Source organism: Telopea speciosissima, chromosome 6, assembly GCF_018873765.1.
Source record: "Telopea speciosissima isolate NSW1024214 ecotype Mountain lineage chromosome 6, Tspe_v1, whole genome shotgun sequence".
NCBI lineage: Eukaryota > Viridiplantae > Streptophyta > Magnoliopsida > Proteales > Proteaceae > Telopea > Telopea speciosissima.
The window spans coordinates 44855092-44872609 of record NC_057921.1 but is presented as its reverse complement, the minus strand read 5'-3'; the positions used below and the strand labels follow the sequence as shown (position 1 = coordinate 44872609).

The 17518-nt window shown below is 38.5% G+C and overlaps 1 protein-coding gene across 1 annotated transcript; it reads left to right on the top strand.

The window, feature by feature from the left end:
• The first annotated feature begins 4183 nt into the window (after positions 1-4183).
• On the top strand, positions 4184-17205 carry LOC122663992 (transmembrane protein 208 homolog). The gene is made up of 6 exons (XM_043859660.1): positions 4184-4206; positions 9426-9533; positions 12839-13032; positions 15851-15935; positions 16727-16792; positions 16882-17205. The coding sequence occupies exons 2-6, from the start codon at positions 9450-9452 to the stop codon at positions 16972-16974; spliced, it is 522 nt and encodes a 173-aa protein (XP_043715595.1). The 5' UTR covers positions 4184-4206; positions 9426-9449; the 3' UTR covers positions 16975-17205.
• The last annotated feature ends 313 nt before the right edge of the window (positions 17206-17518 follow it).

The following is a 17518-nucleotide window of genomic DNA, read 5'->3' as shown; positions in this document are numbered from 1 at the left end:
TTAATCGCATGCCATCTTCCATTTTGAAGGGTGGCATCCCTCATTCCTTGTTGTTTCCTACTGAACCATTGTTTATCTTACCTCCTCGCATTTTTGGATGCATTTATTTTATTCGTGATCATCGGCCAGGTCTGTCTAAGTTGGATCCCAAGGCACTTAAATGCATTTTTCTTGGTTACTCTTGTATCCTGAAGGGGTATCGGTGTTACTTTCCTGTGTTGCGCAAATATATTGTCACAGCTGATGTGTCTTTCTTTGAATCCACTCCATATCATGCTGAACTAGTTGATGCATCCGAGTTAGACGATGATTTTCCCGTTTACATTATTCAGTCTTCTTTGTCACAGGGTCCTACTCCAACTGCTCCTTCGCCCTCCTGTTACCCAAGTTTACAACCGCAAACTGATGGACACTACTGCCCTTCATGTACTTGCAGACTCTGTCACGTCTTCTTCCACTGCAGATCTTGATGAGAATCCTCCTCCAGCTAACCCTGTTGTTTCTGATCTTAATCTTCCTATTGCTAAGCGGAAAGATACTTGTAGCTGTACTCAGCATTCTATTTCTAATTATGTTTCTTATTCTGGTTTATCGCCCCCTTCCGTTCCTTTTTGTCTACCTTGATGCCCATCCCCTTCCTAAGTCTGTGACAGAAGCATTATCTAGTCCTGGATGGAGGACAGCTATGGAAGAAGAGTTGTCGGCCTTAAATGTGAATAAGACTTAAGAACTTGTTCTGCTGCCCCCAGGGAAGACTGCTATTGGTTGTAGATGGGTATATGCTTTGAAGGTTAACCCCGATGGTTCTCTTGCTCGTTTGATAGCGCGACTTGTGGCGAAGGGTTATGCATAGGTGTATGGTGTTGATTACTTGGATACCTTTTCACCAGTTGCCAAGCTTGCTTCTGTGCGTATTCTGATCTCTTTTGCCGCCATTGGTCATTGCCCTTGTTTCAACTGGATGTCAAAAATGCCTTCTTGCATGGTACCTTGCAAGAAGAGGTATATATGGAGTAACCTTTGGGATTTGTTACTCAGGCGGAGTCTGGTCTGATTTGTAGATTAAAAAGTCCTTGTATGGACTAAAACAGTCTCGTCGTGCGTGGTTTGGTTGTTTTACTAAAGTTGTTCTGGAGTTTGGTTTGTCTAAATGTGCTGGTGATCATTCTTTTCTTCTATAGGTAATCAAGTGCAGAGAGGGTTTTTATGATAGTATATGTTGATGACATTATCAATACTGGTGATGATTCAACATGTATTATGGATCCGAAGTCATATATGCAACAATAATTTCAGACTAAAGATTTGGGGAAGTTGAAGTACTTTTTGGGAATTTAAGTGGCTCAATCTCAAAAGGGAGGTTTTTCTTTCGCAGAGAAAGTACATTTTGGATTTACTTACTGAGGCAGGCATGCTTGGGTCCAAGCCTATTGACTCCCCTGTGGATCACAGTATGAAACTTACTGCTGAAGGGGGAGATGTTCTTGATGATTTGGAGAGGTATAGAAGACTGGTGGGTAAGTTAAACTATTTAACAGTTACCAGACTAGATATTGCTTTTCCTGTTAGTGTGGTGAGCTAATTTCTTTCTTCTCCGCGGACTTCTCATTGGGATGCTGTTATTCGTATTTTACGATATCTTAAAAAGGTTCCAGGTAGACGGATAGCTTATCGAGATCATGGTCACAACCGAGTTGAAGGATTTTCAAATGCTGGCTAGGCAGGATCTCCAATTGATAGGAGGTCGACTACAGGGTACTACACATTTATTGGAGGAAACCTTGTTTCTTAGAAAAGCAAGAAACAGAGTGTGGTAGCCCGTTCCAATGTTGAATCAGAATATAGAACTATGACACACTTGACATGTGAGTTGATGTGGATACAACAATTGTTATCTGAGTTGGGTTTCAAAACTTTAGTTCCCATGCAACTATGGTGTGATAATCAGGCAACAGATCATATTGCTTCAAATCTTGTTTTTCATGAGAGGACAAAGCATATTGAGGTTGACTGTCATTTTGTTCGTGAGAAGATGCAGAATGGGTTGATTCTTTCAAGCCATGTTAGAACTGGAGAGCAGCCTACTGACGTGTTTACAAAGCCTTTGGGTAGTGGGCGGATCGTTTATATTTGTAACAAGCTGGGCATGATGGATATATATGCTCCAACTTGAGGGGAAGTGTTAGATGTGTGGGTGTGTGGGGCCAATAATGGGTCTCGGGATTAGCACCTGGCGCTAATACCAAGTGCCCTCTTAGTCTCAATTTATGTGTGGTGGTTTTTCTTGTTTTGCCCCTAGCCCTATATATCCCTTGTACATCTCTTTTTCTAATTATTATGAGACTGCTCACGGTTGTGTGAGCTCTTCTTCTTCTCTTCCTTCTATTCTCTACTTTCGCAGGTTACAGATATCAAGAAGAAGATTCAACTCGGGAAGAGGGTTAGAGACTTTATGGATCTCCAATATTCATAGGTTCTATAGACAGTATGTTTTGGGGAGGTTTATTTGAAAAGCTGTACAAGCTTGAAACACTTTAACCATCAGAATTTGTCAAAGATTAATTACTGTTTGCACTTCATCTGAGGAGCTTGCAAACCTCAAATAGTGAACATCCAGTTTTCCATGAAGGTTAAGAAGGTATTCCAAGAAATGGTCTTGGGGAAAACATATCCTTCCAAGATTGCAAACAATTTGTTTCCAGAAACAACTAGGATTCTACAGTATTTCCAGATTGTTGCTATTTGTATTATATATAGAAAGTCAAGGGCTGTGCAGAATGCAAAAAATTATTGGCTTGCAGGTTGAGATCTAAAACCAGTAGAAAGCAGCTACTCGTGGCCATAAAGTTTAATAGCCACAGAAGAGTTTAGAGAAGAGGAAAATCACATTTGTAATATTCAATGACTTACTAGTTTACATGCTAGTTACAATGTCCCTGGGTTACTTAGTGTGCTTCACTGTAACAAAAGATACCACTGGTCCAATAAGCACAACTTTTAAAGAGTTGTTAAAACCAAGCATTGACATAGTAGAATAACCAATTAACATTGCCTGTTCCAACAGAAAAACTTTTAGCATTGAAGCTCCCCTATGGGACTCTGCCCCACAGGGGGCTATAGGCAGCAGCATCATATAGGCTTAAACCTCCAAATCTAGAATTCGTCAGATCCATATTCCATAAAAATATCAAAAAAGAAAATGCGCAAATATAATGAGGGCATTTTCCTTGTGCTTATAATCTTATTTAACAGCTTGGTTAGCCAAGAGAAACCACAAATTCTTAAGCTCTTCCACACTTCTATTGGGACCTCATCTAGGCCTTGCACCTTGCCTACTTTCAGCAAGATGGTCTGAGTTAAGTTGATTTTTTTCATAGAGAATTATTGTAGGAAGGGCAGCTTTTTGCACAGTAGCAAAAACTCAAAATCTCAAACTACAATGCAGGACTTGGGAGGTAACTACGATTACAAGGCCATTTCTAGACTAAAAGTGATTTAGTATTCCCTCTGCCAAGATCAGGACTAAGATGTCTCACTATTTTCATGGACATAAAACCAAAGATCTCAAAGATCTGCTTACTGGGGTTTTCTAAAAAAAACTGGAGTCCTGCCAACCCATATGTCACTTATCCTATTAATCATTTTGTAGTGTAAAATCAAGGAATGCAAGATTAATTAACTTCAATCGCGCTTTCTTCCTCTGATTTTACAGTGTCTAAGCAGAAATTCATTCATGCCATAAAAACAGACATTGACAGCCACAACTAGCATACAAACCAATAGAGATGGTCAGAAGACTTACAACCCTCTTAGACATCCAAGCCAGAAGCCCTTCATTCCTCCTTTTGAAGCTCTGTGGCTCTCTGCAACTCCTGAGATTTTGAAGACTATGAACCATGGAATAGAAGGTGGTTGTGTTTACAAGGCTTGTTTCGTGTCATGGGGTCATTTTGGTAAAATGGCATCAATTGTACACGATAAAAATCAAACCGAACCTAGGTAATTTGGTTGGACCAATCCGGAACAGAAAAACTATAGATCAATCTCCTCTGCTTTTCCTTGCTCTTTCGCTCTTCGTCTCTTCGGCTCTTCGGCTCTGCCGCTCTGCTCTTCCTCCCTGAATCTCCTCTCTATTGCAGTCTTCGCTGACTCTTCGTTGCAGACTTGCACCCCACAATCTGAAATTGAGAGCTTCTAGCAGTCCAGGTAGATATCTCTCCTTTCTTAGCTAAGTGTTTTCTGGTACATGAGGCCGTTAAACCTTTTCTTAACCTAGGGTTGTAACGCTGAGAATTCCGGCCTGATGATCCCTTTTATCAGCTGTAATTCTGGAAAATCCCCCTCTTCTGTTGTTTCCGTTCTTGTATTTGCAAAAGAATGGAGGAGAAGAGCGAGTGTTGGGAGAAGGAAGATGAGTGTGTGTTTCAAGGAGAGTGGATCATTTTTTTAGGACAAGATTGAGATATTAAAAACACAATAAAGTTCGTTAACGAGAGGGAAAGAGATCGGAAAGTTCAGGTGTCAATCCAGGACCTTTAGAGTAGCTTTGGATCAGTTTAAAACTTGAACAACATTCATCATGAGCTAAATTGTTTAGGTGCTCCTAGGACAGGGGCAATAGGGGATCCGGCTCCTCTCCAGGGAGTCCAGACCCAGGGTGTGCCCAGGGGGGCATCCAACGGCTGGACTGTGCCGCAATGCAATAGGTGTTCCATCGGAAAGTTCAGGTTTTTGGAAGTGTGTCCATGAAATCGATATAAATGGTTTAATATTGATTTGATTTGCATGATAATAATGGGTGGATGTTATCCTTAGGTTTTAACCTAAAAGTCATTCACAACTAGGGATAGAACTGGGCTTTTGTTTATATGGTTCATGGTTGTCGCTCTGTGGGTTCTCAGGAATGGAGATTTCTACACACAAGTGTGAGTATATATATATATATATATATATATATTGGGTATATATTGAACTGGATCATTTGAGAATCTAGAATGGAATATTGTCAATTGTGTTAAGAACAAGATTATCATTAGCGTTACAATAGGGTCCTAGACTTAAAGGTCCTTATCGTTGCAGTCAAGCATTATGGGATTTGATGTACTAACAGTTGATCTCTCGGGGACTATATGTCAGTGCACTGGTTTCATGGTGTTTGCCTATGAACAAAAGAGAATCTTAATAGGGAATCCACTTCCAATAAAGGTTGAATATAAAGAGAATGTCTGTTAATTATAGGACAAAATTCCATTACCAGTGGCATGCTTTGTAAATAATTTATAAAAAGGATGTAAAATATTATTAAGTACTAATAATTATTTTCTAAATGTTTTAATTTCCAATCAATGGTTCAGATTCTCTGTATAAAACATTTTGATGGGCGATGGTGATTACAATAGGTATTCACATACCCATAGGTCCATCATGTAATATTGCTAAGTGGAGGAACTTGACTGTAATAAATCTACTATTTTGGGGCATGTGTTATATCTATTATTAGTGTCTTTTTGTGCAAATATCTTTAATTGAGAATTGGAAATATTGCTAATAAAGGATACTTAGGTGTGTGACTCAATAGGATCTCACCTCTTCCCAGATTAGACTAGGGTTATTGTAGTCATAGTTCAAAATCTCGTTTCGTTTCAGTCAAAATTTTGAATATTTCAAGTATTTCGGTCGAGTCGAAACAAAAAGCAACATCGAATTGAAAAAATGCAACATTTCGGAAATTTCGGTGAAATCTCAGTAATTTCGGTCTAAAAAAAGTACCGTTTTGTCGAAATTTCGGTTATTTCGGCATTTTACACCCACAAATGGCCAAGCAAAACTCATAGAAAAAATATAATATTTCGATGAAATTTTGGTCTGGCCAAGATGGCCTTTTGAAATGAGATTTAATACTATGATTGTAGTAGGTTATCTTTATAAATAAGAGGAGAGAAGATCTCACGCATGTAACCTCTCTCCTACCTACGATTCTCTCTCTCCTATCTCTTTGGTTCTTGAGTTGGGGCTTTGAATGTTAGCTATGTGGAGAAGAATGTCTCCTCTCTCATTCCACAAAGAGTTGCTGCAAACATAGTTTTCAAGGCTTCCATGTGCCTTGGTTGCCTAGGTGCCTTGTGTCCAGGCCGCTTCTAATACTTTGGATCGCCTAGACGCCGTGCCAACTATCGCTGCAAATATCCGTTGTGTTCCCTACTATTACTGGATTGGAGAAGAATTGTATTCCCTTGGAGGTACTGCGCTTGTGGTACATCAGGTAACCTTTGTCCACTTCCCTAACCCTACATGAGCCTTGATCTTAGTTCTATCTTGAGTAGAAAATTCTAAGAAGGCATATTTAGTCAACACATGTGTCAAATTGGGACCTTTAGAGTAGCTTTGGTCATGGTTCGAGAACTCGGTTTTGGTATTGGTTTTGCCTAGCCAGAAAATTGAGTTGGACCGAGATCTCGGCGAGTTGGTGCATTTTTAATAAGTCGATGGATGGTTTCGGTGGGTTTTTGACCAAGTTTGGTCATGAAACTTGGTATACAACCTATTTTGGGCCATTTAAACACAATGACACTATCAGATTGTCCAAAATCAAAGTCCAAATAGGAGTTTGACTTCGGACCCTAGTTTGGTAGGCTACGATTTAGTAATAGAAAGCAATCAAAGCATACAATTAATATAAAACAACTTAAATAAGCATTAGAAATGTAAAAATGTAAAAATACATCAATCTTAACATAGACATTTATCATCCCAAGCCATGTTGCCGAATCAAGTATTCCTTTGAATGTGCCACATAGGATTCCCATGTCATAGTGTTGCTGATGAATCGTACATAGTCTTCCACACAATTAATATAAGTGTTGTCATCAACTAACGGAAAGTACCCTATCCTAGGGTATGGAAGAGGCGGTTGCAATTAAATCGATCCACTGTTACTACCACCAGGCTGTTGAACTACCATCAGCATGTATGGCTGGGTTGGGACTGTGAATATGTCGTCCACAAAACTTGACCCAGTGCTCCAACTGTCAAACTCATGTGCAGACTACAGAGCGTACTGACTGCGGCTGCCCAAACTGACCATAGCTTCTATATTCGGAACTGGTGCTCTCATGGCCATACTTGTAGTCATAGTGAGGCTGAGATGCAATCCGACGAATTTTCGGTGGAAAATGGGATCAAAACCATGCAAATTGGGTTTTCAAGGGGTTCTTTGTTGAGACCAGCAAGAGTAGCGAGATCTTGACTGGTCTCGATCAAGATCTGCACATTTTATATGGGCCAAAAACTTAAGTGAACCGAGATCTCGGTTCAAGATCTTGGCCGAGATAATATAAACCAGCCATTTCGCCACTCGTCTCATCTCACCTTTCCAAAAAAGCGAGATCTCGCTGAGTTCTTGTTCCATGCTTTGGATGCATTCACGGAGCAACAGTTGATGGAGATATACAGCTTGAAGCAATAGTCGCAGCATGCCGAGGAGGCACTGTCACAGGTGCTGGAGCAGCTCCAGCATTTTGTCGCTAGCACCAACCAAACCAATTTCAAACCGGATAACCAAACCAAATGAAAACCCGCTAGTCGAAACCGAATGGAAACCTGATAACTGAAATCAATGTTATTCGGTTTTGATTTCAAATATTTGAACCAAATATAATTCGTTTTGGTTTTAGTTTGTACCTTATTCATCGAGAATTGAACTGAAACCTAATCTGATGCAGTTCAAAAGAACAAGTAGGCCAGCAGCAAATCAGGCCATCAAACTGGACCAAGAATGGACTATATGTTTAATTTTGAGTGTCCAATGGGTTTCATGGGCCATGAGATTAATATTTTTGGGTTTGCTATTACAGTGGGCCAATTCTATAAAGCCCAAATATTAGGGATTTAAATCCTATACAGGATTAGTGTTAGTTTCTATTTAGTAAGTTGTATTCTTTATTTTAGTAGTATTTCTGGAAGGCTGGACAGATGTCCTACATTCCAACGTCTAGTTTCTATTTTCAAATGTTCTAGAATAGCTTCTATTTAGAAGAGATACTTAGGTTGTAAGGGATTCCTCCTTCCATGCATGGGGAATTCCCTATTTTGCTTACTCCCATGAAGTTTTAAATAAAGAGTAGGGGATCATTCCCACTACCAACAATTTTGACTAAACTATAGCTCTTTTCTGTGATTTTCTGTGAGATGCAGTTTGCTCTTGTGATATGCAATGGCAACCTTGGTGGGATGCCATGTTGGACTAGTGAGATGCAGTTTTCTTGTTCTCGTTGATGTAGATCACAATTCCATATGTACCCGCAGGAACAAGCCCCAAAACCAGCCCAGCAAGGTCGTGGGATTCGACTGCTGTGAGAGGCAACTGATGATGTGGCAAGTTTTGGTTGGTTCGATGGAGCATCAGCTAAAGCAGCCCGAACTAGTTCCCATAAAGGAAAAAATACTGTTCACATGTTTATGGGTCCATAAGTCTTAAATGGAGAAGGAAGTCCAAGCAAATCATTATGATTCTGTGGGCCCCACTGAAGATAGCAAGAGAAGGAAGATTTTGTTTCTGATTTAATTAGTTACTATTTACTTAAGTTTCTATTTTTGTTCACTTTCTAATTTTATTTCAGTTTAATTAGTTAAGTGTGACTTAGTCAAGTCTTAGATCACTTTGTGTACAAGCCTCAATATTCTTTTGTAAGAGGCTTCTTTTAGTTTCCTTTTTCATTACTTGCTATTTTGAAGTTTCTAATTTTTTAAGCTGATTCCATTAAATAGGCAGTCCCTCTTGTAATAGAAACAAATTGGGAGAAAAGAATTTTCAGGCCTTGTTGCCATCGGTTGTGGGAGAAATTCCATATTTCAACAGCTGGGATAGCTGTGGGTGAGAGAGCCATTCCCCTACCCCCCTTCTCTTCCTTATCTTCTTCTCCTTTTTTCTTATCCTTTATGTTCTCCATTCATATGTAATAGAAAATAACAATAAAAAAAAGAGTTTTAGTCATTTAATTTGTTCCTTATCATGTTGATCCTGGCTGCAATCGATCTCCCGCTGGTTTCCCTGGTTCGAGGTGGACTTTGCATTACTCGTTCAGTTTTTACAGATACAGCAACATAGAGAAAATAGGTAGTCCTGATTGAATTAAATTGGTCCCATTTGGGGGCATTGCTTCATTAAGCTCTCTCTGGTTCACCCTTCTTTGTATGCTACATGTCCTATCATTGGTCTTGTCAGCAGATGAGGTTGATCCTTGTCCTGTAAACCTAGCACCAAAACCAAGTTAGACCTGATTTTGTCTTAAATAAGCTAGAATAAATCCCAAATAAGGATAAGCAGTTTGTAATCAGAAGTCTGTAACTAGTATTGGATTCAGAAGATTCTTTTATTTCCTTTTTGAGATTTTACTGTAATTTTACTTTTTCAGTGTTTCTTGCAGTTGACTTGATTTTGTTGCAAAGGGATGGCAAACCAGGGTGCGAAGAAACGCAAGGAAGAGAATGCTCGTCACATGAACAAGCTCCTTCGTTTCATCATAGGCTGCAACGTAGACATACCCTCTCTCTCTCTGGGTGTGTGTGTGTGTGTGTGTTTCTGCGTTTGTTCAGGATTTTAGTTTTGGATCAAAGCACTGTTCATAATTAGTTTAGTTTTTCTCTTTTCTTTGGCTTTGGAATAACTCTATTTTTCTCTGATTTACTGAGTTATTTCCTTTTTATTTCTCTTGCATTTTTTTTTTTCTCTATGGCAATTGACTTGCTTGTTCATTTGTTAGTTTGTCCCTACGCCTGTTGTTTGCTCTTGGGCGTTTTTTACACCTTCCTTTTATAAATTTCCCAGATATGTGCTGCTTTGGAGGGAACTTCTTTTAAATAAGGAAAAACTGGGTAACAATGTCGATTGTAGAATTTGATAGACTTGCAGCTTATTGATCTTCCTCCCTTGTATCTACCTAGGCCATAACAGATGCAAATTAGATGATTTTGAATTTCTTATCTCCAACTTCATTCCAAATACTTGCTGCTGTTGTGTTAAAATTTGTAGATATGATAGATCAGATGATAGAAAGTGGTTCAATTTGTTTCTAGATATCTTCTTGGCTAACATATTTAAGTTATGGTTTTCAATTCCCCTGATATGTGTGCAACTCGTGCAACTATGTCAGAGATAATTTACTAGCAAATGTATAGGGACTGCAATGTTTATGAAGAAAAACCTTCTGATTCACTGGTATGCTAATAACAGCTCTTTCAGATTCATGCCATGTTATAACAACTGATTCTGAATGAAGTGGCTTCCATTTCAAAACAATTGCGTAGAGCTATCTCCATTTGAAGGTTGGTGCAGTACTCATGGAACCAGCAGTTTTGTTTGTGAGAAATTTGTGTGAAATGCGTTTCAGTTCTATGCATGGTTTTAATGATTGATCATAGAAAGCTATAAAGTATGGTTAATAACCCACCAACTCTCAAGATGACTGGATTGGTAGATGGTGCCACAGAATTTAATTTGTTGGATGAGATCTCATACTTGCAGGTGTATTTTGCACCTGGAATCCTGGCGCTTGGAATTTGTCTGGTGCTTACAATGTGCTTCTTGTTCCCAAGCAGAATCTCTTGCTAATGAGGTGCTTGAAAGTGGTGCCAATGATAGGAAAATAGTCTCTGATAATGTTTTTGTTGCTTATGAGTTGCCTGTGCCTATTGCTTGTGTGCTTTTTAGTGCTTACAAGTTACAACAGGTTTTAATTCATGATTTCTTCGTGCTTATGATCAGAGCGTTGAATTCATCATCCTCATTCACTGGAGCTTTCTCAATGATTTTTTTTTCTACCTGATCTTTTCTTGTGAGAAGAATTGTTTCTTGCAAGAAAATCATTGGTACTTTGAACATGTGGTCTTGGTGGTACTCATATGAGGGAACAGCTTTATGGAGAAGTTACATCCATACATGTCAGTGAGTTGTGCATTAGTGATCAGGATTTGCTTGCAAGTGTAACATAGTATCAGAACTTGTCATTCGATGGGTTTATCCTTCGAAAATTGACTTGATAACTTGATTGTAATAATTTGACTAAACCTGTTGGGTTGAATTATTGTGCAGCTGAGCTTGCAAGGCAACGCATTATGAGACCCACTATTGTTGTTTGCGGTGACTTTACTCTATGAGAATGTTGTTGTGGTGACTTGTGTGGAGTTGTTTATTCTTGTGTTCTTTTGGTTTTGGGTTTTGGGAAGCATTGCCCCAGCATTTTTCTACTCTAGTCTGGTTTTTTTAGGGAGTGCAAAGTTTTCCAGAGTGGTCTGCCATGATGAGCTTCTAATGATCGATCAAATATCTGCCACGTGGCTGATCCATTGGCACTCATATTTGGTGGAGGTATTTCCCACATCATCATCTATTGGTCTAGTAAGTTTATTCCCAATCCAGTTTTCATATGTGGAGATATAAAGCTTGAAATCTAGTTGAAATCTCGACTTTAGCAATATATTTTGACCATTGAAAATATATAGTGGACCATATGATTGAGACAGGATCCCAAACTCAAATATACATAGCTAATCCATAAGGCATACAGCTCAACCCATGGTCGGCCAAAACCAGCAGTCCATGTGCCTTGGAATAGTGTACCATAATTATAGCTTATCATATTGGAACCATATAAGTTTCGCAATTCACAAAAAAATAAATGTTAGATAAGAGATATGGAGATACTAGATTCTTTCTCTTATTTCTGGAAGCAATAATGAGAACACATCTTAAATTTAAATTTTGGTGATCACATTGTGGAGGAGAATACTTTGTTGAGCAAATGTTTGTGAACTTCTAGTATCTTTACGCTTCTTGTTCTGACAGATGGTTTAGCGAGGATGGCATTAAGCTGGGTATTCTATTGTATGGTAACTCTGTGACCTGGAAAAGAACTTTGAGGTGGAGGTGAAATGTGACAGTTGACATGCAAGCTGACTATGCCTGAGCTTGGATTCTCACTGGCATCTTTCAAGGACTGTTAATGTATCATTAGGGATAATCTAATGAGGGTGTCTCGGGAGCTCTTTGAGGGTGATATTTTATTGAAATACAATTCCAAATTTTCTGTTTATCTGTGAAAAGAAGGAACAGGAACCAAGGACTTCATAGCCATTAGTATTAGTTTGAGTGAGAGCTTGTATGAGATTATAACTAGTGTTTTATTGAAGAATCTAGTGAGTTTTTTAACGAAATTATCACTCCTTGTGAAGGTTCCTTTGTAAGCAAAACACACATGTTTTTTCTGAACCTTCGTTTCTAGTTAAGGTGAAGAGGATATGAAAGCTTTTTCTAACCAAATGAGCGGTATCCAATTTTCATGTGGTTATGGAAAAGCTAAGGCACCCTAACTCAGGCAATCCTTTCATCCGTTCTATATACGACGTGGACGATATCTTTGGGCTATTGTCATAGAAGGTGAATGAAGAAAACTGATTAGATTTGTTTTGTGAAGAAAATTTTGTGCAAGTCTCTACTTTATAATTGGGAGAAGTAACCAATGCACAGTAGCAGTACGATCAAGGTATAGTGGTGAAAGGGCCACCTAATGGATTTTTATGATGTATGCTCTATATGGATCCCCATCCAGTTTAGATAGGCGCTTGTTATAGATGAGTACTTGAAGAATCTTCTTAACTGACAAGTCTGATATCTCATTGCAATATAGTTATTGACAATGAGATTGTATACATATGTGAACCTGCATTTGAATAAAGAAGTGCTCCTTTTCCGTTAAATGAGTTATTAGGAGACAGTCAATATTTTCAGCATTCAGTTTTGTTTCTGATTTACTAAATTATAGTTGAACTTGTGATTGTGCAGGTTATATACATGTTGGTGAGGATGCTTGTCTTTTATTCAACTGTCACTTGGAAGCATTGGGCCGGTCTCTTTGTCACATCGCTGGCCTATGCTTTTCCCTATCAACAACTTGCCAAAATGGCACAACCAACTTATGCTGATGATGGAGAGCTTCTAGATGGCGGGTTTGATATGAGCACTGGTGGAGTTTGTGGGTACATATTCCTATGTTATTGTTTCTCTTTTATACTTTGATCAATAGTCATGTGTTCTCCATCCTGATGTAGTGCTTGTTTCAGCTTTATTGCTTCTGGTTTGTATGGGAAGTGAAAGCCCCTTTATTGTAGTGATTAACTAAATGCTGCACATAACTCGAGGCATGGTTGATGTGAACAAGAGGCACATCCTGTTTGCTTAATCTCAAACGAGTTGTTTTTCCCTACTTTAATGTTAGTAATGAAGATGCAGATATGGGGGTGTTCGACTTCAATATTGCTTAATAAAATTTTGGTGGTCCGCTGTTGGCCAAAAAGAGATCCAGGTTTCAGACACAGCAGAATGTTGGAAAGTAAATTCTCTGTTACATAGAAATAGACTCTTTTAAGGTAGTCAGAACCATGGATTTGATAATCCCTGCAGGACTGCAGCCGGTACAGATATGGGCTGATGGGCATTAATTGATCTCCTTTCCAGTTCATTCAATCAGAGGTCCAGTCCAAGGGTGCTGTGACCAGCATTCCTCCTGGTTTGATGTTCCATTGGGATTGGTATTTTATGGTGGGTATGCAAGCAAGCACAGACTATTAATTTGTATATGCAATGGAAAAAAAATACCTTAATGATGACAATTACCCAAATACCAACCTCAGATGTATCAGCTTCCTTTCAAATTTCTATAGGTAAACATTTATTCTCCAGTCAAAGACTTGGCTCTAGTTCAAAACAAAAAAAAAAAAAAAAAATCAGATGTAGGACTAGGGTTCCCATGACAAAGCATGCCGCTATGCTTGAAAACACACCCAAGTAACCATAGAAAAGTAATTAGTTAATAGAAAAAGGGGAAGGAATAGCTGCTAGGAATGACATAGTTATGGTTATAGGTTCAGTTTAGGTTAGTGCTTTGATATGTAGGTGCTGATTGATGTAGTTAAAACTGCCTAATTGGGCATATAAATACCTTACTTTGGGCCATGGATGGGTTCTATGGGCCTTGGGTCACTTGTTTATGGGGCTAATCTTGTAACAGACCTAAATTATAAGTCCATAAGATGGTGGTATGAGGTCCAGACTCGAGAATAGTAGCAGATTGTGTCTTAACTTCTAAGTGCTTGAGTTAAATTAGGAAACTTATTAGCAAGTATAGAGTTCTGTTTTATGGCTACTTAATATAGTGTGCAAGAGAGAGTGATTCAGAGTCTTTTTTCGAGTCAGTTTAAGAAATTTAAAAGGTTATATAGTTGGAAATGGTGTAAGATTAATCCAAGAGATAAGAGAAGATAGGAAGTAAGAAGAGAAGGAGAGAAGAGAAGAAGAGAGAAAGAGATGACAACCGAATGATGGAGAGAAATGTTCTCTCCCCTATTTGATTACTAATATGAAACAATAATTACAACCATCTCCCTAGGGAGGTAAAAGGAAAAACAAGAAAATACAACATAAGTAAATAAGATACTAGACTAATGCCCAAACTACCCTTATTACATAAACTTAACATATATATGTGTATATCCCCATCAGTTAGACATGCTTTGAGAATAGGATTGAATTTATTTCAAGAGTTTTTGGGCAGTTGAGCTCTGCACACAGGACTGTTATTTTGTATCTGTTTTCTTCTTTTCTTCTTCTTTCCACGATTTCTTATATTCTCCCTTCCTTTCTAGTCTTCGCATTTATCTCATATCACTGGTTGATTTTCCAGGTTCTGAAATTCAGATCTATCATTCTGAATTCTGTTTAAATTTTTTGCATCAATTTCTCAAGTCTGATCGTTAGATTCTGACTGGTCTAATTTCTCTTATCATACCTCTATCCTGTGCAAATATTGGATCTATTGATCCTACATCAATACTGGAATGTTAGGGTATTGGTGAAGTTGAATGAGACAATAAGGGATGTAATGGGTTCTGTTAAGTGTGAATGGAGAATAGAAAGTAAGAGAAACAACATCCAGTTGGACTAAATGCAAGAGTATTCATCCAGGGTGAGGAGAAGGTAAGAGTACTGATAAAAGATTTTTCATCATGTGAATTATTTTTATGAACCTTCTGTAAGACTAAATGGCTGTGGCTATTGGTTACACTAAAGGTTTGTATCTCTAGAACAGACTTTTTCCTTTTACAAGTTAAACTTATTTTTAGTTTGGAGATCTTCTTCAATCTGAAATTGGTTCCATTTGTGATAGATCAAATAACTCACTCTATGGATTTAGGGAATATGCTCCACATGATTAAATCGTCTCAGCAGAAAATGTTGATTTTGGTTAACAATATCAGAGAACTGTAATGGATGGGTTGGTTACCTCAGAGAAAATGATTTCATTGAGAGAGGTGGTTTTGAATTCGAAAGTGTGTTTCTGAATTATTTCCTACCTCCCATAATGAATTGGCAGGCCATGCAAAAAAGAAAAGTAAGGCAATGTGCTCATGGCAGTTGTTCTCAGAGGTATTCTCACATGATAACAGGAAGCAATTTATTAGGTTCCTCGTTGCATTTCTCATTCTAGTGGATGGCAATTGCTATCTTGCTGTCTTTTAATGGATGAATCAGCCTAGCTTTGTCTCTAGGCAAGATTTGTCTCTTGGACCAAATCCTCTATTGTAATCTGATACTATGGCTTTTGCATTTCTATGCTCTCTCGTTTCCTTCCAGTCTACATTGAGCCATTGTGGCTCATGACATTTTCTACTTTGCTTCTGGATCCTTTTCTCTTATTTGATAAAAATTTTCAAGTGAAAAAAAAAATGTTGGGGGCTGTGGGGTCCATTGCTGATCCGATTGCTTTTACTGAGTCATATGATGCGATTATTTTTGCAGTTACTTGCATGATGTGATCTACATTACAAGCTTTGTACAGCTGATGTCCATCATCTCCGGAAAATTTTGGTTCACTTATTTAGTGGTAAGATCGTGTTCCTGATTTTACTAACAAACATGTATGCAGCTGTGTACTTAATTGCAATACTTTTCATTTTCTTTGTTTAAATATGTTACCCTTTGGTAGGCATAGAATTCTTTTCTGTATTACATGGTTCACATGCTTGTGTGCTGAACCAGGGATGAAACTTTACTTTTTTTTGGTGGGGTTGGGGGAAGCAAAAGTTTGAAAAGTTATTTTTCATATTAGGGTGGCGATCCTGCTGAATAAATTATACTTATGCTGGTCTTCGATAGTCTGGCCCCACCCATTAGTTAACTTAGTGCCCTCTCCCCCCTGTGAAAAGAAATAGAAAAGTTTACTGGGTCGGCCCTGTTTTGAAACCTTCATCAGTGGCTCCTATGAAACTAAACAGGCTGGATGATCTCATCCACAATATTGATAGTGTACCTTCCCCAGATTGCTAAATCTTTTCTGGTCATCCATCATGGGTGGGATTGTCTGACTAGGTAATTGTTGGCTTACAAGTCTCCTGGGTGGGTCCTACTGAATGGCGGTTTTTCCTTTTTGTTGTCATATATTATGGTAGTCTCATTCCTTGAAATTATCATTGGCACAAATATCTCCTAGATGGTCCAACTGAGTAGTAGGTTTTACTTGCTACTTGTTCGCCATTTTAACCACAATGATGTTCATAAGATCTTACTTTTAGCTATTTGTTTGCATAAATGATGTCCACTTGATCTAAATGCGAGGTGTCTATGTGCGAAAGTGGTTTACAATTTACTGAATCATCCCATCCTAATGTTTTCCAGATACCAGCATTTGGTGCATACAAAGTTTTTGGTGTTACAAAAGGACTTTTGTCTCATGGCTCAGAGGTACACTGTTGCTTCTATTGCTGATACATTATCATGGTTAGTCACTCAGTCTACAGGATTTATGGTGGTTGGGCTATGATTCACTGTAGGGGACCATGGAGGATGAAAAGAGTCATAAGAAAAGGGAAAAGATGGAGAAGAAGGCTGCAAGAGGAAAATTTATTAAGGCGAGAAGCAAATAAATCTGCTTGAAAGATTTAATGGCTGCTCTCAAAACCATTCCAAGAAAATCAGTTTGGGCTGTCCTATCCAGTGGAGACAATTTTAACAACCAGCACGATCATCATGAAGTTATGAAACTGTTGGATGAGATATACTTCCCCTATTCTTATTTGAAAGAGCCTTGGGGATGAAAATGCCTGAAGAATTGAATATCGGTGGAGGCAAAAATGAAGCCTGTTAACCTTTGGGTTATGTCATTATGATAGTGTTGGAGTTTAAATCCAAGCGGTTATGTAATATTATCAATCCATGTGACTGTATCATACTGAATGATGTTTGGTTTGATCTACTTGGATGCATGTTTTTTATCCTCAAATTACCCAAATAAGATGCTGTTGGATCATCTGAAACTGGAAACTGTAGTCTGTAAACCTTTTTTATGTTCAGGTCTGTATCCACTCAAGTTCTGTTGCTGACACAAGGGATGTCCCAGTGTCTGAATCTGACCTAGGGACATGATCACGGATCAGGATCGTCTCCAGGCAGCCCAGCGCCCAGGGGGCA